The following is a 22,467-nucleotide window of genomic DNA, read 5'->3' on the forward strand; positions in this document are numbered from 1 at the left end:
CAGTGGGGCTATAGGTTTACTCCCTGAAATAAAATGTGGTTAGCAGAGGGAAGAGAATGGTCAGACAGTGGGTTGAAGAGGGGGGTGGAGAAATAGAGGAGTAAGGGGGGAAATAAACGTGTGCCAACAAATGGAGAGAGATACCTATACTGGAACAGATAAAAACAATAGACCACAGCTACTGACGAACCAATTCCCATACAAAAAAAAAAATAAAACATATAGTGATGCTAACACAAGCTAACCAACCACCTTATTGGTGTGCTGTTCCTCTATACAAAGATATGGTTTACAGAGAAAAGAAAAGAGAAGAAAAGGAAGGGGGGGGAAGGAACAATACAGTAGGAATAGAATTAAGTCATTAAACTAGCAGAATCAATGAAGCACACTCTGAGACTTTTCATTTAAGTCCAATGTCCTTTCAGTTCTGATTTCTAGCTTTCGTTTCAAGGAGGTAAATTAGTTTGCAGTTAGGGTCAGTTGCCCCTGGTCTGCTGTGAAGGACGGTTCAGATCACCCTCCGTTTACCACTCTGGCTTATGTCTTTTTCAAGTTTGTTCTCCCGTTTCGGTGTTGTTACCTTGAATCGCCAGCAGGTGGTGCTATCTTAGCTGCTCCCCCCAGAGAGGGTGGGGCCAGACAGGAACCGGCAGAGACTGGAGATGGTGCCTGCCTCAGGGCACAGGCAGGAGACTCACGGCGGGCAGGATGTCTCAGTCACAGGAGAAGTGGCAGGGATCCCAGCAGATCTTCCCTGAAGGGGCTCAGCAGATCTTCCCTGAAGGGGCTTCAAGGACTGAAGTCGTGGATCGCCTCCGGCCTGGGTGGTGCGATGTGCTACCAGCGATGTCTGCGGCAGCTGCGGCGGCTGTCCAGACCACTGCGATGCCCCAGCGGTGGCAACAGCCGAGCTCCGTATGAAGAGCAGGCTACGATTTTGGGGTCTGCAGCCCCGGGGGTGAGAGCCAGAGACCCACTGCAGTTCTCCTTTGCAGAGGGTTTCACAGACCAGGTTGTCCTGTCGCCATCTTGCCGGAAGTCCCCGACTTTCTTTTTTAAGAAGACCTCATAGGGCTTTATAGTCTGTCTTCTTCAGTATTCAGAATTTTGTGTTGTCTATGTAATTGAATGACAACTTGGCTAGGTATAATATTCCTGGGTTCCTTTTCTTTTTCCTCATAGCCTTGTAAACATTTTTCTCTCATCTTCTTGTAGTGTCTGTGTAAAAGCCTGAAGCCAATCTCCTTCCTCCATTCTTTTACCCAGAGTAACTTATTTTTACTGCCTAATTACTTGAAGATGTTACTCTTTGTCCTTGGAGGTTATTAGTTAAATTGAGATACCTTTATTATCGATCATTTTATATCAAGTTCTCCATGAATAAGAACACCCTATCTGTATATGATTCTAATTTTTTCTTTTCCTATATTACATATCTTTAAATTATTTTTTGTCTACTACTTTTTCAGTTGTCTTCTTAAGAGACAGCTGTAACTCTTACTAGGTGTTTGGGGAGGGAGAAGAGTGAGTATGCTCCATCTGGCTACCTGGTACTCTGTTCTCTCATTTAAGCTTCACAACAATATTCCTAATTTAGAACTGATGGTGCTGATGATCAACAGAAAGGATAAGTAATTCGTCCAATGTCATATAATTAGAAAAGTCAGATTTGAATGTAATGTCTATCAGACTCCAGACCTGTACTCTACACCTTGTGCTATATAGCCTGGCTACTTATCCCATACCTTTTACTTGTTTACTGTGCTGGTTAAGTGTGTACATCCATTTCCAAGACAGGACTTTCTAGCCTCTACCACTTTCTCCATGCACACTTTTATGAACACTTCTGCAAAATCCATAGATTTTTATGTTTTGTTTTGTTTTGTTTACTTAGAAGCATTATTTATTTTTTTTTTTGAGTTGAAGTCTCACTCCGTCACCCAGACTGGAGTGCAGTGGCCGCTCCCAGCCACCGCAACCTCGACCTGCTAGGCTCCGGCGATCCTTCCGCCTCAGCCTTCCAAATAGCCGGAACTACAGGGGTGCGCTACCACGCCCGGCTAATTTTTGATTTATTGTATAGATGAGGTCTCGCCAAGTTGCCCAGGCGGGTCTCGAACCCATGGGCTCAGGCAATCCACTCACCTCAGCCTCCCAAAGGCCCAGGATTACAGGCTAAGCCACCGAGCCGGGGTAAAGCATTATTTTTTAAATACCTAAGAGAAAAATCTTTTATTTGACTATAAGAATCGATCAACACTGCTCAAAGAAATCAAAGATAACACAAACAAATGGAAAAATATCCCATGCTCATGGATTGGAAGAATCAATATTGTGAAGATGTCCATCTCACCTAAGGCAATCTACAAATTCAATGCAATACCCATCAAATTACCAGCAACATTCTTCTCAGACCTAGAAAAAACAACACAGAAATTCATATGGAAACACAAATGTCCAAGAATAGCCAGAACAATCCTCAACAAAAAAAAAAAAGCAGGTGGTGTCACATTACCAGACTTGAAACTTTACTATAAAACTACAATCATCAAAACAGCTTGGTATTGGTATAGGAACAGGCATATAGATCAATGGAATAGAATTGAGATTGCAGAAGCAAAACCTTAATTTCTCAACCAACTCATCTTCGACAAAGCCTCCACCACCTACCACTGGGGAGAGAGAACCTATTCAGTGCTGAGCAAACTGACTGACCACATGCAGAAGATTGAAACAGGACCCTTATCTATCCCCATACACAAAAATTAACTCCAAATGGATCAGAGACCTAAATGTAAAACCTCAAACCATAAGAACCTTAGAAAATGAAGGACATACCCTCATGGAAATTGGAACTAGCATCCAATTCCTGAACAAAACCTGAAACCCACAGGTCATAAGAGAGAAGGTAGACAAGTGGGACCTTATTAAACTGACAAACTTCTGCAAAGCCAAAGAAACCATCAAGAGAGCAGGAAGACAGCCTACAGACTGGGAAAAAGTATTTGCCCACACCAGGTCTGACAAAGGCTTAACATCTTGGATCTACAAGGAACTCAAACATGCTGAAAAGAAAAAAACAAACAACCCCATTATAAAATGAGCAAAAGATATGAACAGACACTTCACAAAGGAAGACATCCGAGCAGCCAACAGACACATGATGAAATGTTCAAACTCACTAATCATCAGGGAGATACACATCAAAACCACACTGAGATACCATCTAACTCCAGTCAGAATGGCAATTATTAACAACTCAAAAAATAACAGCTGCTGGAGAGGGTGTGGTGAAAAGGGAACACTTCTACACTGTTGGTGGGAGTGTAAACTAGTGCAACCTCTGCAAAAAGCAGTGTGGCGATTCCTAAAAGCTCTAAATATCAACCTCCCATATGACCCCGCAATCTCCCTACTGGGAATATACCCTGAAGAACTCAAATCACTCTATAAAAAAGATACCTGCACACGTATGTTTATCGCAGCATTGTTCACAATAGCAAGAACCTGGAAGCAACCATGCTGTCCATCAAAAGAGGACTGAATTTAAAAATGTGGTACATATACACGATGGAATACTATGCAGCCATAAAAAAGAACAAAATTATGAATTTCGCAGTAACCTGGATGGAACTAGAGTCTATAATACTAAGTGACCTCTCACAGAAACAAAGATCCAAGTATCACATGCTCTCACTCATATAGTGGACCTTTAACATCCAATGTAATACTATAAGAAAATGACTGACAGTAGTGAGAAACTATGGAGGGGGGAGATGGGATTAACGGCAGTATATATCTATCTGGGGATGGGGAAACACCTCTTATCAATAAGGGTGCCTGAACGAAATGTATTTGTATACCTAACCCTTAACTGTACCCCACAATATCATAATAAAAAATATTGATAATAAAAAAAAGAATCGATCAACTAAAGGAAATTGAACAAGAAGTACTTCAATTATTATATATACAAATTAAGTAACAGAAACATCATCATAAGAAAAATATTAAATATAAATAGGTCATCTCTTTGATATGAGTTTCTTTCCCAAACCAGTACTCAAACTATTATAACCATAAACTCATATCTCTTAAATTAAGAAAAAAGGTTGCTCACTAATCACACTTATTATTTATCCTGATTTTAAATGTTACTCTTAGTACAATAAGAAATTAAAGGAATGTGTCATAGAGAAAAACAACCAAAGATATTACTGTTGAAATGGAAAAATGTATATATACTTAGAAAAAATATTTTCATATTAGCTTTAAAGTGATAGAAACTGACTTTTTAAAAGTGGGATAAAAACTTAAACATAAAATAATTGTGACATTTCTGTACACCAGAAGAAACCACCTTGAAAGTACAGTTGTGCCTTGCTACCTGTGGGGAATTGGTTCCAGGAATCCCCATGAATACCAAAATCTACTAATGCTCAAGCCCTTTATATAAAATGGCAAAGTATGTACATATAACTTACCCACATCCTCCCATATACTTTATTTTTTTTCTTTTATTGATATATAATATTTTACATTTATGTGGGGTACGTGTGAGTATTTGCTACATATGGAATGTGTAATGATCAAGTCAGGATATTTGGGGTATCCATTACCTTGAGTATTTATCATTTCTATGTTGGGAACATTTCAAGTCCTTTCTTTTAGCTACATTGAAATATACAATACAATGTTGCTAATTATAGTCACCCTATTCTGCTATCAAACATTAGAACATATTTCCTCTATCTAATCATATTTTTGAACCCATACACCAGCCTGTCTTCATTTCCACCTCCCACCTTCACAAGCTTTCCAGCCTCTAGTATCTCTTATTGTATTTCCTGTCTCCATGAGATCAAGTTTTTAAGCTCCACATATGCGTGAGAACTTGTGCTATTTGTCTTTCTGTACCTGGTTTATTTCACTTACATAGTAGCCTCCATTTCCTACCATGTTGCTACAAATGATTTTATCTCATTCACTTTTTATGGACAAATAGTATTTTATTGTGTATATAGACCACCTTTTCTTTACCCATTTATCCATTGATGAGCCCTTAGGTTGATTCCATATCATTGCTATTGTGAATAGTGCTGCGATAAACATGCAAGTGCAGGTATTCTGTTGACATACTGATTTCTTTTCTTTTGGGCAGATACCCAGTAGAGAGATGCTGGATTGTATGGTAGTCTACTTTATTGAGAAATCTCCATACTGTTTCCCACAGTAGTCATACTGATTTATCCCTGCAACAATATATGAGTTCCTTTTCTCCACATGTGCTCTTTATTGTCTTTTTAATAATAGTAATTCTAATTTGAGTAACATGATATCTCATTGTGGTTTTGATTTGCTATTCCCAGATGATTAACAGTGTTTAATGATGATTAATGATGGAATTATTTGGGTTTTGTTATTAAGTTGTTTTGAGTCCCTTGTGTATTCTAGATATTAGTTCCTTGTCAGAGGAATAGTGTGCAGATGCTTTCTTTCATTCAACAGGTTGTCTCTTCACTCTGTTGATTGATTCCTTTGCTGTGCAAAAACTTTTTAGCTTAATATAGTCCCGTTTGTCTATTTTTGTTTTACTTGTCTATGCTTTTGAGATCTACGTCTTAAAATTCTTGCCTAGAACAATGTCATGAGGTATTTTTCCAGTGTTTTCTTCTAGTAGTTTTGAACTTTGCAGTCTTACATTTAACTCTTTAATCCATCTTGAGTTGACTTTTGTACATAGTAAGGTATAGGGATCCAGTTTCATTCTTCTGCATATGGATATCCAATTTTTCCAGCATCATTTATTGAAGAGAGTCTCCTTTCCACCTTTGTCCAGAATCAGTTGGTTGTAAATATGTGAATTTATTTTGGGTTTCGCTATTCTGTTTCATTGGTCTAATGTATCTATTTTCACACCAGTAACATGGTGTTTTGGTTACTATAGCCTAATAACATATTTTGAATACAGGTAGTATGATGCTTCCAGCTTTGTTTTTTGTTTCTTATTTTTTGCTGAGAATAGCTGTGGCTATTCCAGCTCATTTTTGGTTCTGTATGAATTTTAGAATTATTTTTCTGTTTCTGTGAAAAATAACATTTGTGTTTTTATGGGCATTGCATTGAATCCATAGTTTGCCTTGGATAATAGTACAGTCATTTTAACATGAGAAGTCTTTCTGATTGTATTCACTTCAATTTCCTTAATTGGTGTTTGTTGTTTTCCTTGTACAGATCTTTCACTTCCTTGGTTAAATTTATTCCTAGTTGGGTTTTGAGGGTTTGTTGTTTTGGTTTTGTTTTGTTTTGGTTTTTATAGCTATGTAAATGGGATTGACTTCTTAATATTTTTTCCAGCTATTTCATTATTGGCATATAGAATCACTGCTGATTTTGCATCCTGCAACTTTACTGAATTTGCCTATCAGCTCTAAGAGTTTTTTGGTGGATTCTCTTGGGTTTTCTAAATATAAGATCATGTGAGCTGCAAAGAGCGACAATTTGAATTCCTTTCTTCCAATTTAAATGCCCACCTCTCTTCCAATTTTATTTCTTTCTCTTGCCTGACTGCTCTGGCTAGAACTTCCATTACTGTGTGGAATATAGTAGTGGTGAAAGAGGGCATCTATGTCTTGTTCCAGTTCTTAGAGGACAGGCTTTCAACTTTTCCACATTCAGTATGATGTTACCTGTAGGTTTGTCATCTATGACCTTTATTGTTTCTAGGTATGTTCCTTCTATGCCTCGTTTATTAAGTGTTTTTATCATAAAAAGATGTTGGATTTTATCAAATGTATTTTTCTGTGTCTTTTGAGATGATCATATCGTTTTTATTTTTTATTTGCTGATGTGATGATCATATCATTTTTGTTTTTCATTTTGTCGATATGATATATCATATTTATTGATTTGCATATGTTAAACTACCCTTGCATCCTTGATATAAATTCTACCTGATTATAGTGCATTGTCTATTTGATATGTTGTTGAATTTAGTTTGCTGTTATTTTGTTGAGGATTTTTGTGTCTATGTTCATCAGGGATATTGACCTGTAGTTTTGTTTTTGTCTTATCCTTGTCTGGTTTTGGTATAAGTGTAGTGCTGGCCTCATAGAATGAGAGGGAAAATTCTCTCCTCTTCAACATTTTGAAATAGTTCAAGGAGGATTGGTATTACTTATTCTTTATATGTTTGGTGGAATTTGGTAGAACTCGGCAGTGAATCCATCTGGTCCCTGGCTTTTTTTTTTTTTTTAATAACTTTTTATTACTAATTCTTACTGGTTTGTTCTGGTTTTCCATTTCTTCCTGACTCAATCTTGGTAAGCTGTAGGTTTCCAGGAATTTATTTATTTCCTATAGCTTTCCAGTTTTTTAATATTGTTGTTCAAAGTAGTCTCTGACATTCTTTTATATTTTTGTGGTATAAGTTATTATGTCTCATTTTTCATTTCTGACTTGGGTCTTGTCTCTTCTTTTTTGGTTAGTCTAACTAAAGCAATGTATCAATTTTGTTTATTTTTTCAAAGAACGAACTTTTTGTTTCATTGATCTTTTGCATTGCTTTTTGAGTCTCTATTTCATTTAGTTCTACTCTCATCATTATTTCTGCTTTCTTGATGTAGGCATTTATTGCTATCAACTTTTCACTTACAAAACAATATTGTTTTTGTTGTATCCCACAGATGTTACTACATTACATATCTCCATTTCATTTATTTCAAGAAATTTTTTTATTCCCATCTTAATTTTCCCATTGGTTCATGGTCATTCAGAAGCATGATGTTTAATTTCCATGTATTTGTGTAGTTTCCAAGGTTCTTCTTGGTATTGATTTCTAGTTTTGTACATTATAGTCTGAGAAGCTACTTACTATTATTTCAATTTTTAAGCATTTGTTGAGACTTGTTTTGTATCCTAACATATGACCTGTCCTGAAGAATGTTCCATGTGCTGACAAGAAGAACATATATTCTGCAGTTGTTGGATAAAATGTGCTGTAAATGTTCAAATCTGCTGGAGGCTGTGGTGAAATTTTGGTAGGGAATGGAGCACCAAGTAAACCATTCTTCAGGCTCTACTAGTAGTAGCGGTGGACTGAGCATACTTTTCCTTGGGCATCAGAGTGGTATATGCTGGCATTGTTATTAGCAGATTCTGGTGAGCTGATTCTTGGACCTCAAGATGGCTTACTTGAATGCCAGTAGTGGAAGTGGTAGGCCAAACAGGTGGGGAGATTTTGGGGTCTCTGGTTATCTGACGTGGTTTGTGTGATGGTCATGTCATATGTTTTTAAACCACTTATAGATTGCTTATAATTCTTACTACATGATAAATACTATGTATATAGTTGCTATACTGTATTGTTTAGGGAATAATGACAAGGAAAAAAGTCTGTATATGTTCAGTACAGACACATTTATTTTTCCTGAATATTTTTATTTTTTGAGACAGAGTCTCACTCACTCTGTCGCCCAGGCTGGAGTGCAGTGGCATGCTCATGACCACCGCAGTCTCTACCTGCTGGGCTCAGGCGATCCTTCTGCCTCAGCCTTCCAAGTAGCTGGAACTACAGGCATGTGCCACCATGCCTGGCTAATTTTATGATTTATTGTATTTGCAACTATAAGGAACTCAGTCCTCTTTCTTCCTCTTTGAATCTAATTTCATTGTGATAGTTTCATAGTGACTTTTGTCCCTGAGATACCCCTGAGATTTCTCCTTTCCATGCCAAAAATCCCTAGTTTGTTTAACCCTATCCTGTATGAAATTAATTCAAATCATCAGATTTATTTGACTAACATAGAGTAGAAAAGAATAGTCACATTCCATGTACTGGATATGGTACTTCTTTTAATGAGGTCTACAATCATGTACTTTTTTTTGGCAGCCATATCACAGTGTTGACTCAGATTGTGCTATCAGCTACAAATCCCTCAGTGTTCTTCATTCTTGCTATTGCAATTACTCCAAATCCTCTTTCTCTTGAACCTATCCATGCACCCTAAACCCATAATTGATGTGTCTTTTGTTTTATTCTCAATGTAGCATCTTATATTTACTCTTAAATTTCATTCATCTTTACTCTTAGGCTCCTTTTAAACTATTTGCTGTCTGTCAGTTTTTATACCCATGAATTTTTTAAGAATGTCTTTGTTCATTCAACTTAACACCCATTTGTAAAGAACTGTAAGTCATTAATAAAAATGCCACAATATGGTTAAGAACACAGTCCACAATATGTTAGTAGAAATGTATCTTAAACTTTACTTTGACCCGCAATTTAGCATTCTTGGAACAATTAAGCTATTTAGGACTAATCCATAATCATTTTTATTTAAGCATTCACCCATTATTTGTTCTTTGCTTTAATGGATGTATTGAAATATCTTGTTTACATCACATAAATCTATGGCTACTTTATTTCCTCAATATGTGGGTCTACTTTGTCAAAGAAAAAAGCGAATTTAATTTTAAATATTTTATTCTAACTAATTCATGCTGGTTGTTTTTAGATCACTTTGATATGTCTTGTGTGCATTTTCTTTTTATTTATCCTTCTTGGAATTCCTGAATTTGAGGACTCGTGTTTTTCATCAATTCTGAAAAATTCACAGATATTATTGATTCAAATATTGTTTTGACCTCAGTCTTTCAATTTTCTCTTTCTGCAATTCCACTTATACATATGGTAGACATTCTCACCCTGTCTTTCATGTCTTTTAACCTCTCAAACATATTGAGTTTTGGGGGTTTTTCTTCTTGGGTTATGTATATTTTCAGATATAACTCCTAGTCTACCCATTTACTCTTCAGCTATATTTTTCAGTCATTTAACCTTTCATTGCGTCTAGCTTTAGTAGTTCTATTTATAGTTTCTAGATGTTGTTTTGGTTATTTTTCCAGTTACTGTTATATGTCTCCTATTTGATTTTATTCTCTCTTTCATTCTCCTTATGTGATAAACATACTTGTTTTATTTTTGTGGTACCTGAGGTTTTGAGGGTCAGTCTCTATTATTTGTTCTTCCTCTGATTCTTACTCATGATACCTTGTTTCCTTGCATATATTATATTATTTGGTACTATTTTTTTAGAATTCACCTTTTCACAGTTCTGGGAAATATGAATTGAGGATGCTTTATTAGAGGTTTTACCTTTGGTTCTAACAGGTACGTTAGAGTAACTACAGGTCACTTTTTTATTTTAATTTAAAATACTCCTTAGATACCCTGAGAATATTAATTAGCTTGAGAGCCTTCTTGCCTGCCTGGACCTGAGACAATCAAGCTTCTTTGTGGTTTTCCAGTGTCTGTTAGTAGATGTGTTTATTCCTATCCCTTCAATGAGCGAAGTATCCTAACTTTATGTGCAGGAGTACTAGTTCTACCCTAATTGTTAAAACCCACATTCCTAGATTACTGAGATCAGTAACTCAGCATGTTCTAATAACAATTCCAATGCTTTTGCTCTGGTTTTCAGTCCCCTCCTCAATTTAAAACCCAGGATATTTCCCTTGACTTCTAGCAACCCAAACTATGTGTGTAAAGATTTTTTTTTAATGTGCTCTATTCAGCACTTCTATGTGTTTGATCACAAGAGGGTTTTCAGATTATCTAGTATGCTGCCTTACTGAAAATAGAAATCTCATTTGTTTTTCATATTGAATTAGTATCATTTGTAAAGTTGGATTGTGAAATAGTCATATGGCTAAAGACCGAATTTCTGCCACAGCAAATTTATCCTACTTCTATGAAGTATTGGCTAAGCCAAGTTCTTGTTATGAAATAACATGTTTGATTCTGAAATTTTTCTTGGTTCTTAGACAGAATAGCAACATCACTTACTGATATTATATATATTTTGTTATTTGTGTAGGATTCACTCTTGTATCATCTGTTTCAAAAAAATAAAATTTTGTAAGATTTCAAAGAGATTTTTACAAAGATTAATGGTACTCTACATTAGATTTCTAATTTTTTTATTTAAAAATACATGTGATCTTTCATATGAAAGGATTAAGACTGTAAGTCTAAAGGCAGTGCATTTTGATTTCTCCTTGTCTTCTTTCTAAATTGTAGTATGCTTAAGGATAGGGATATAGTCTTTCTATTACTGAGTATTGGTACAGCAGATTATAAAGAGCACATAGAACATTATCTCTTAGGTTAAATTTTATCTTCTAATAGATGCTTTTAAGGATCACTTAGACTAAAATAATGTAGGTTCTTTGTTAGCCTTTCTTATAGAATTTGTAAGTACACATTTCTTCTTTTTTTTTTTAGCTTTGTCATGTTTTTTTTTTTAATCAATATTTTTTATTATGATATTGTGGGGTACAGTTAAGGGTTAGGTATACAAATATGCTTCGTTCGGGCATGTACACATTTCTTTGTTGGCATGCTTATGTCTTACTTTCTCAACTAGATTATAATGGAAGAAAATAAGCAATTCAGTTCCAAGTGCTTAGTGATCAGATTAGGATATGGGAATTTTGTAACTTTTAGTTTTTTTTAACTGTTAAATTTCCCACTTTCATAGCATACAGCATTTGTTTATTTATTTTAGAGTTGTAGGGTTCAAGTGAAGATTTACTAAGTAGGTTGCAATGCAGACACAGCATATGATATTTGTACAAAGCAATGCGTCAAACACAAAAGCTAATCAGAAAGCGTTAAAAATCTGTATATGGAAAAATTAGAAGGAATTGCGTTTTAAATCTTTTTAGTTAGACTGAGATCTTATTTTGTCAGTAATGGATTCTGTAAATAGCAAGAATAGGAGTAGTGTTGAGGGTGTAAATGAGAATAATAGTAGAGATAGAAGCAAATTTCTGTCAAATGCCTATGCTGGACCAAGCATATGTTAGGTATGAGAATTTCCATGCACTCTTACTTCTTCCTTACAAAAACCTTACCATTCTTTTCGATTCAAGGTGAGGAAACTGAGACTTAAATTGGTTAACTTAGTTTTCAATGCCATTCTACAACTAATAAGTAGAACAGGGCTTTGAACACGAATGAGGTTTCATTGATTTCATTTTGTTAGATATTTGCTGAATATGTATGTATTTATTTTCAAAATTCATGTATAAACTACCATCTATTATGATACTTTCTGAGATACAATAAACCTACATCTCTGCTCCAGTTGATGATACTAAGCCTAAATATCATGCCAAACATCTATGGTTTTAATACCTATGATGGGCTTTTATTACAGCTATTTTATGATTTCATCAACAGCCAAGCTGTTGTTTCATTACAAACAGATTTGGTATCTTTGTGATTAAAGCAGCAGACTAAAAACCATGAAGGGTGTACTGTTTGGTTTTCAATCATTTCCATGTGTTATGAATTCTTATCAGATGTTGGGAAATACCAGGCTTCAGCTAACTATAAGTGCTATATCTGTGGTCCAAGAAACAATGGTCTGTAACAGACATATGTTGAGCCTTGTGCTTGTTTAGCAAGGTCTCTAAGCAAATTCATTTACCTTTTTAATGTAAGAAATTTATACATATTCCATTTTATTTTCGTAGACTGAAATTCTCTTCAAAGTCATGCCAAACAAGATCTTGATAATCTTTACCAATTTTTGTTTAAAGTGAATGTTAAAGAAGATCAGTACTTGAGTTCACCACCCCAAATATTTCTCATGCCATAAGAAAAAAGAACAGATTTAATTCAGAATTTTCCTAAGGCATATACATTCCTAGAAATGAGAAAATGAAAAAAGTACCTGGGAAAAAATAACTGACTGAAATTATCAAGATACCTAACATTGCCATTTTAAATCTTCAAAATCTTTAAAAACTGCATCATTTTAAAAGTAATTGCAGAATTTTTTAAAAATGCTTTAATCAAGAACTACAAATAATCTGCTAAAAAGTGTAAATATATTTACATACTATAGTTGTAAGAACTTTCCTGTGTAGTAGTACTTGTTTGTGATGTCTTCTGTTGTGTAGAAAATATTCAGCTTAAATCTCACTACTGGGTATTTATCCAAAGGAAGGGGAAATTGTTACATCAAAGAGATAAGTGCACCTTTATGTTTATTGTAGTACTATTCACAATAGCCAAAACGTTAACTCAACCTAAGTGTCCATCAGTGAATGAATGGAGAAAGAAAATGTGGTACCATATACACAATGGAATACTACGCAACCATAAAAAAGGATGAAATCCTGTTATTTGCAGCAACTGGATGGAATTGGAGGTCATTAAATTAAGTGAAAAAGTCAGGCACAGAAAGACTTATATTGCATGTTCTTACTCATACATGGTCTGACAATTAAGTTCACAAACTCATCCTAGAAAAAGTGCAACATACCTCATTGCTGAATATCATTACGGTCACCTTCAAAGTACTTCCCCCAGGGAGTTATGCACCAACACCAATGCTTAATCCACCTGTCAAAGCAATTTTGGAACTCTATTTCTGGAATGGCCATCAGAGCTGTCATTGTGTTACCTTTGATGTCCTGAGTGTCATCACAATGTCTCCCTTTCAATATTTCCTTTATCTTTGGGTAAAGAAAAAAAGTCATTGGGACCCAGATCAGGTGAGTAAAGAGGGTGTTCCAATACAGTTATTTATTTACTGGCTAAAAACTCCATCACAGACAGTGCTGTGTGAGCTGGTGCATTGTTGTTTCCAAGAGCTCCTTTGGGACCATTTTTGCATACACTTTTCTTATGCCAAGATTTTCAGTTAAGATGTTCCTGTTTCTCTATCAATGTTTATTAGGTCTGCTATGCTTCTCTCAGGCTATTTTGACACACAATTCAATGAATTTTTGCAATGTTTTCATCAGTTCTGCTTTTTCCTGGCCATCCTGACCCCTCTTTCTCTCCTCTCAGAAAAACCATTTAATCCATTTGTGCACTGCCATTTTCCTCATGGCACTATCCTCATAAGCTTGGACTAATGTGTTCCTGATTTCATTTCCGCTCTTGCCAAGTTTAACAAATGTGATGTCTGTTTGTTATTCTAATTGTAGTTCCAACATTCTTTTGATGGCACACAAAAACAGTAATGAATCCTACTCAGCAAGACACCGCTGAGTAGCATCGACACAAATACAGCTATGAGACATCGATATACCAAGGTTATGAAATCTTACTGAGTTGTTTGTACAGTGCTGCCAACGTTAGCACACAGTGGCAGGTTCGCAAACTTAATTGTCAGGCCTCATATGTAGGAACTAAAAATGTTGATTTCATGGAGGTCGAGAGAAGAATGATAGGTATGAGAGAATGGGAAGGAAGAATGTGAAGCAGGGTGGGGGATGAAAAGAGCTTGGTTAATGGGTAAAAATATAACAGAAGGTATAAGTTCCAATGTTCCACAGCAATGTAGAATAACTATAGTTAGTCAGCAACAATGTGTCGCATATTTCAAAATAGCTAGAGGAGATGACTTGAAATGTTCCTAAGGTATAGAAATGATAAATACTCAAGGTTATGAACACTCTAAATACCCTGACTTGATCATTACACATTCTGTGTATGTAACAAAATACGACATGCACCCCATAAAAAGTACAAATATTAAATATCACTTAAAATTATAAATAAAATAGTCAGCTTAAAAGTAAGATATAAGTCTAAAAGTACTTTTAATTCAGTGGGTGGTTAGCAGGTTAAATGGGAAACTCCATAAAAGATTAGGATGTTCCCCTCCCCTATCTTGGGGAGGTGAATCTCCTCTCTCCTCTCTCCTCTCTCTCTCTCTCTCTCTCTCTAATTTACTTTCTAAATAAACTATACTTTTCAATCATAAAAAAAAAGATTAGGATGTCTGTGTCTTTCATGACTAGAATTCCATTATTGACTTGGACAATTTTGAAAAAATCTCTATACTTCAACTTTGTTATATCTTTGCTTCTCATTGCCTCCTGAGACATGAACAGTGAGAGGAAATAATTTTTATTCATGATAGGCTTTAAAAATGCTAAATCTAAAAGAGCTGAAATAAAATTATATGCATAGAATAACTTTTTATAGTTATAATTTTTATTAAATACTTCAGAAGTCATACTTTTTGTCTTACTTGGACTATTTTTATATGATGGTGAAACTGAGGCAGAGAAGAATTAATTGCTTTCTTATGGCCATATAATGATTTAGGTCTAGGTCTTCTGATAAACACATCTCTTTGTACCATCCCCACCCAAATGTATTGTTTACTCTTTTGGAATGGTACTAATTGATATTAGTTTTTAAAGAAAAAAATCAATGACTTTGAGTAGATATCTTAGTATCATTTTGTTGTTAATTTTCAGAGTTTTAGTTTTAAAGTTACTGATATAATTTAACAGTCATGAGTTGGTTGTACTGTATTTTGATTCTAAAAATAACTGCCTTCTAAGCATCTGGTAGTGTACTTAATGTTACTTTTAATATCTACATCAGTCTTGTTATAATATATATGCTGAATATAGCATGAAATGAAAAACCTGAGGCACCCCAAGATTGTGCTCAAGTGCCACTTTCTCCATAAAGCCTTAAAAGATGAGTCAGGTTTTAGTAGGCAGAAATAGCGGAGAAAACACTATTTTAAGTAATGGAAATGGTATAAGCAAAGGGGTACTTTGAGCTGAATCTAGTTTCCCAAGGTAATTATGATTAATATATTTTGGCTTAGATTTAGAGTAACTATAGAGGATTTGTGGTAGATAAAGTTGAAAAAGACTCTTCGAAGCTAATTCATGAGAGGGACATAAATACTCAAGAAAGAAATTAGTACATAATTCAGTTGTGTTTAGGGAGCTATGAAGATGAGGAGAGTAAAATTGTAGGATTAGGCATGTGAGTTACAAAATGAAGGAGGAAAGGTCAGACCAGAGACATGTAGACCAAGTAAGGGATTGTCGCAGTAATGACATCATGACAGCCCAAAGCAGTCTGCAATCACTAACCATACAAAGGAAAAGACTGTAAAGGAAAAGAAAGGATGTAGTAAGCAAGGGAGTGATACTAGAAGGTGGACCTGATAACCAGAGTTCTGGTAGCTTCATCAGAAATAGAATAGGTAGTGTTTTCTGAGGAGCCAGCATGGTCACTCTGACTTTAAAAATGGCTATTTTGATGCATTTGTGGTATGTCTAATAGCAGTATTCATCTGGCAGTTAGAAATGTGAATTTAAGCTTGAGAGTGGAAATGTGTAAAGAGCATCAGGCTAACGATTCTTCATTTGAAGTGTTGACTGCATTAAGATGGAGGGAATTAAAATCCTGAATGTGGGTGAAATTTCTAAAGAAAGAGGAAAAGAGAAGATTGAGACTAGAATATTGAGAAGCACTTAAATTTGAGGGGCAGGAGGTTGAAGCATAAAACCGGGGAAACAGAGATAGAATACAAAAGAGGTGGGAAGAGGTCTGTACCGTTTTTATTATTGTACATGGTTTATGTTCCTCCTTGGAATTTAAACTCCTTGGAGACTTTCTCAAGATGTCAGTGTAACATCATGGAAAGAGCATAGCCTTAGAATTCAGATGGTCTCATTTTTAGCTTCTAGCTCTGTCATTTACGGTGTGACTTCTGACAAAGTTTGTTTTGTTTGGTTTTGGTGTTGGTTTTGGTTTTGAGTTTGGGGCCTCATTCTGTCGCCCAGGCTGAAGTACAGTGGCAAGATCATGCCTCACCGCAGTCTCACCTTCCTGGGCTCAGGTGACCCTTCATTCCAGCCTCCTGAGTAGCTGGGACTATAGGCATGCTGTACCACACCTGGATTTTTTTTTTTTCTTTTTTTGAGACAAAATCTCACTATGTTGCCTAGCTGGTCTCAAACTCCTGGCTTCAGCAGTCCTCTTGCCTCAACCTCCCAAAGTGCTGCAGATGAGGTTTTTATTTAAATCTCCATAAACCTCAGCCTTCTTATCTGTAAAATACCTATTATATTACAGTTCATTGAGAAGATCAAATGATAAGGGATGCAACTGATTTAAAGAACCTAGCAAAGATAGATTCTCTTCCTTCCTTTTTCACCTTGATTTCTATGCTAGTACCGGGAGCAGTACTATACAAATATTAGGTGCTCCAGAAATTGTTCAATGTATTAGTAGTTTACCATCACTAAATGGTAAAGCAACTTTAATTTCTAGACTGCTGATATTTTATTGGGCTTATTTCCTTAAAAGAATTTTTTTTTTCCATAAGGGCAGAGCTTATTCCAGATTTACTGAGTAAAGCATATATATATATATATATATGAATGCAGAGTTATCTAGTGGATAGTAGTGATTATCATACAAACTATTAAAGTTCAAATGAATTCAAATAAGAAATATACTAAGGGTGAAAACAATTAATTAGTGTAGACTTAATAAGAGTTTATAAAAGCCATTTCTTTTACTATTTTAAATATAAACTAGATTCTAAGGGGGCCAAGAAGATGCTTTCTGGTCCCAAAGCAAGCACATATAGTTTGTCAGTATGTGATGACATATACTACAAGCTTACAATTTTCATTCTCATTTTAACAAATTTAAACATATTTTCTTACTAGTAGATAAGATCATATTCCAGAGAATATAAGATTGGGAATCTGAAAATTAGACTATGATCTAAAGATTAGTTTTAAAACTTGTACTTCATTCTAAGAGTTATGGAACCCCAAAATACTAACAAATGGTGTTTTGAATAGTCTCAAAGATTCTGACAACATTGTAAATCCTCAGTCACTTGAAAAATTAAGTGTAATGAAGCAACTTTTAATTATCTTTATAGAGCTACCTTTTCTGTCTGACCTTGTCTTTTTTGAGTTTTTATTTATCATTGTTCAGTTTGTATATTATATGGCTACACTAATAGTATCTCTAAGTCTTTGACAATTTAAGGATAAACTCTGTTTTTTATTATAAAGATGTGGGGTACAATTCAGGGTTAGGTATACAAACGTTGATTGTGCAGGTTTCCTTGTTGATGAGGTATGCCTCTCCCTCCTCTAGCAGTTAGTAGTTGAGGGATAAACTCTTAGACGCAAGCATTAGGCCACTGTTACACTTTTAGAATATGAACAGAGCTGGTTGCCATATATAGTAGAGGTAGCATTCATTTATAATAAATAACATAATAAAGAAATATCCCCACATGGCAAAAAACCTTTAACAGTAGTGTTATTTATTTATTTATTTATTTGAGTCAGTCTCATTTTTTTTCAACCAGGCTGGAGTGCAGTGGCACACTCATGGTCACCGCAACCTCAACCTGCTGTGTTCAGGCAATCCTTCCACTTCAGCCTTCCACGTAGCTGGAACTGCAGGCATGCACCACCATGCCTGGCTAATTTTTTGTATGATTTATGTAGAGACGAGATCTCACCATGTTGCCCAGGCTGGTCTTGAATCCCTGAGCTCAGGCAATTCTCTCATCTCCACATCCCAAAGTACTGGGTTAAAGGTGTGAGTCACTGCACCCAGCTAGTAGTGCTATTTTAAATATATGACTTAAATAATAATAGCTACCATTTGTTTAACCTGTATTATGTGGCCAGTATTTTACATACCTTATACCTATTTTATAATTGAATAAACTGCATCTGAGAGAAGTTAAATAACTAGTCTCAAGTCACCCTGTTAATATATGATGGAGTTGCCTTTTAAATCAGGACTTTATTATTTTAATACTATATTCTTCAGGCTCTACAATAGTATCTTAAATGTTATATGCTTTCTTTGTTTTATTCCTTGTGTACTTCAAATTATTCTAATATCTGTTTTGTCCATCCTAGAAATGCAGTATTTCCTCTTCAACTCAACTAAAAAATATAAAATATAACCCTTAGAGTTAATTGTGAATAGTCAAAACTATTCATATATTATATTTGCGTGCCAATCATCCACTGCATTTTCAACAAAAGCTAGAGTGAACCATGGAGCTAAAAAATATAAAAACTAGCATAATAAAAAGATAGAGGGTGTTTTTAGTGAATGGAACAAAGATGTGGTACTGAAAAAAGACCATTGAATTTGGTTGATATGGAAGTAATTTCAGTAGAATATAATAAGAGGGATAGATTGCAAGAGATTAAGAAGTTAGAGGCTAATTAAGTAGATAATCTATGAACTATCAGGAGTAGAGTCCATTTGTGAAGATAATAATCATTTGATTCAAGCAGAGTCCAGGGAAATTTGAGCATATTTGTTTGCTAAATGAAAGAATCAGTGATATAGGAGTGCTTAAAATTGTAAAAGAGTGAGAGTTTCTATATAAGATTGAAGCCCTGGATCCTAAATCTCTGTGCATACTGGAATCACCTGGGGAACTTTTTTATGAGGGCAAATTTCCAGACAGTATTTTGCATCTAAAATGATTATATTCTGTGGAGGTTTGTCTCCTGAAATAGGTTGTTTAAAAAGTCATTCCAAATGATTATGATGCATCCAAAAAAGTAAGACAATTATGGTGCTGATGAGAACATCGGTGAAATGGCTGGCCATAGAATCTAGAAGAAGAGATTGAGACCCAATTAGGGTTAGAATGAGGCTGGTGGACCATGAGCAACGGTTAAGAAATTGGCTTTCATTATTATAAGAGTGGGCACAAGTTTAGTAGGAGTGAAAGACTGAAACAGCTAAAAAAAGTAGTGGGTTTTGATCAGAGAGAGAAGTTTCAGAATTTAGGATCTTGGAGCTAAGCAGGCACAAATGTGACTGTGTGTGTATCTGATATGGAAAAAAGGCAAAGAAGAACTGAGTCATGCATATCCTGAGGACTATCAGTTTGGTAACTAATACAACGCAGTGGTAAAAAGATATGGGATTTGGGATCAGGAGAAAACACTAAAGATTGAATTACTATGTAATTATCTAGACTTGAGATTCCACTAAACCTTGTCTTGGATGTCGTTAGAGACCATTTTCAGAGCAGGGTGCTTGATTTGGGCTTGTAACTTTCTCTAAGTTTCCATGGTTCACTCTAGCTTTTGTTGAAAATGCACTGGATGATTGCCACGCAAATATAATATATGAATAGTTTTGACTATTCACAATTAACTCTAGGGGTTCACGGCATGAGGAGTTAATAGTTTTTTTTCAAGGCATTAATTTGAATTTCCTGTCCTAAAACCCTACCAGGAACAAGATGCTTAGCTAGTGACTTTAGCTGTGGTGAAGTTAACATTTACGTCTCCGTTTGCCTTTAATGCTTGATTATATTATCAGAGTAGATCAGCCTAGAAGGTTTTACTGAAGAGGAAATTATATGCCACACTGTGGCTTGAAATGAGTTAAAAACTTGGTTTTTAAAAATCAAATGAGGCCAGGAGCATTGGTGCACAGCTGTAATCCCAGCGCTTTGGGAGGCCCAGGTGGGAGAATCGGTTGAGGTCAGGAATTTGAGACCATCCTGGGTAACATAGCAAAATCCTTGTCTCTACAAAAATAAAACATAAAAATAAAAATTAGCCAGGCATGGTGGCTCATACCTGTAGTCCCAGCTACTCAGGAGGCTGAGGTGGTAGGATTGCTTGAGCCCAGAAATACAAGACTGCAGTGAGCTATGATTGTGTTACTGCATACCAGCCTAGGCGACAGAGCAAGACCTTGTCTCAAAAAATAATAAAATAAAAATTGCTTAGCATTGCACCTGTCATGTAATGATTGCTTAATATACGGTACTTACTGGTTCCAATTCATGAATTCAACAAGTTTGAAACCATTTTTTTTTTTTTGTATTTCCAGGTTCCGTAAATATATTTTTATTTAAAATTGTGTTTTTATCCAGAATCTCTATGAATTATTAAACTGAAACTAGAATATTAAACTTGCTAGTGAATTAGGAGAATAATGGATCATTTATCACTTATTTTATGTTTGATAGACTTGAAAGGGGTTGTATTTTATAGTAACTCATCACTATTATGAAAAATTATAACTTTTAAAATGTCCTTTAAGTGTGTTTCTGTACCACAAATAGACACACAGAGAAACAAAATGAATGAATTAAATTATTCACTCTTAGATTAAGTGTATCTGAAAACCAACAATTCTGTTTTGCTAAACAACTTTTACTCAGTATATTATATACTTATGTGACTGTTATTGCTTTATAGCGAGGAACTCAGAAAAGAAGCAAGACAATTAAAGCGGGAACTCTTAGCAGCAAAACAAAAAAAAGTAGAAAATGCAGCAAAACAAGCAGAAAAAAGAAGTGAAGGTAAGGACATTTATTAGGCTTATATTTTCACTTGGTACCCGTCTCCTTACTCATTCCTCCTCTCTCCTCCTCTTTTCTCCCATTCCTTCTCCTTTCCTTCTCCTTCTGTCTTCTCTCCTTCCTTCTTCCCTCCTTCTTGAGTCGAGGGGATTTGGGGATATTATGGTTTTTTGGGTTTTTTACTACTTTCTTTGGACAATTAGCCAGTACATCAAATTCCCACATAATACATTTGCCTGAGATGTCAATTCAGTGCAAACAGGTTTATAACTATTGTTCTCAAGCAAGCTTATTGAAAACTAACAGAATACTTGAAATTACGTAAAACTTAAAGGCTAACATAGCATCTAACTGGGATAAAAATGTACATGAATGGAATGTTCATTTTTAAAATATTGCATGTTCTTTAAAACATTTAAGAAAAGTCTTGGGCCCTATGTTTTAGACTTGTGTAAACTTGAGTATGTTGATTTGTATAGTATTAAATATCTACTCTTGTTTTTCTTTTGTTTTGTTTTTTTTAACACTTAAGACAGAATAATAAAGCTGATCAAAATAACACCCTGCTGTTTATACAGGCTAAATATGTTCTTTGTTTCACTATGATTTTCATTAAGCTAGAAGCTTCACAAAGTTTTTTCACTGAAGATCTTTAATTTTATTTAAAACTATTTCAGCTATAAAACACGAATGTTCAGTTTCTCAAATAACTGCTTGGAACCCTCAATTTTGTTTGCTTTTTACAATAATAATACATTGTAGATTCAGTGAACATGATCAGAAAATTTTATTCAATTGCCTCTTATAATGTATACCAAATATGATATAACAAATTATCTTTATACATATGTATACTGTATTGTGCTTTTGGAAAATTTGAAGTGTTTTTATCTACGAGGTTCTGTACTTGGTCACTAAAGATATCTCAAAGAATAAGATGCAGCATCTAGCCTTAACATGTATTCTAATATAGAACAGTAGTGCCATATTTGACTATAAGTATTATTGTTTAAATAGCACAATACCTCATAACTATTTAAAGGGCATAGTTCTCAAATTATTTGCACCAACTCTCCAATGACTATGTGGTAAAGGCAAGTACGTACTTCATGAAGAATTGAAAGTCATTGAAATATATATTTGAGTGAAACTAATTATTAAAAAATTAACTCAGCCAGGCTCGGTGGCTCAGCCTGTAATCCCGCGCCTTTGAGAGGCTGAGGTGAGTGGATTGCCTGAGCCCGCAGGTTCGAGACTCGCCTGGGCAGCGAGACCTCATCTCTACATAAATCAAAAAATCATC

General features: G+C 35.1%; 1 protein-coding gene across 1 annotated transcript in view; it reads left to right on the plus strand.

Annotated features, from left to right (window-relative positions):
* Positions 1 to 22,467, plus strand: part of CWC27 (CWC27 spliceosome associated protein homolog) — a 252,212-nt gene that overhangs the window by 112,344 nt on the left and 117,401 nt on the right. The window contains exon 11 of the mRNA XM_008059226.2: positions 21,061 to 21,164. Coding sequence (XP_008057417.1) covers positions 21,061 to 21,164 — 104 coding nt within the window. The remainder of the gene's footprint in view (positions 1 to 21,060; positions 21,165 to 22,467) is intronic.

This window comes from Carlito syrichta, unplaced genomic scaffold (genome assembly GCF_000164805.1).
Source record: "Carlito syrichta isolate Samal-C Ts95f unplaced genomic scaffold, Tarsius_syrichta-2.0.1 Scaffold303959, whole genome shotgun sequence".
NCBI lineage: Eukaryota > Metazoa > Chordata > Mammalia > Primates > Tarsiidae > Carlito > Carlito syrichta.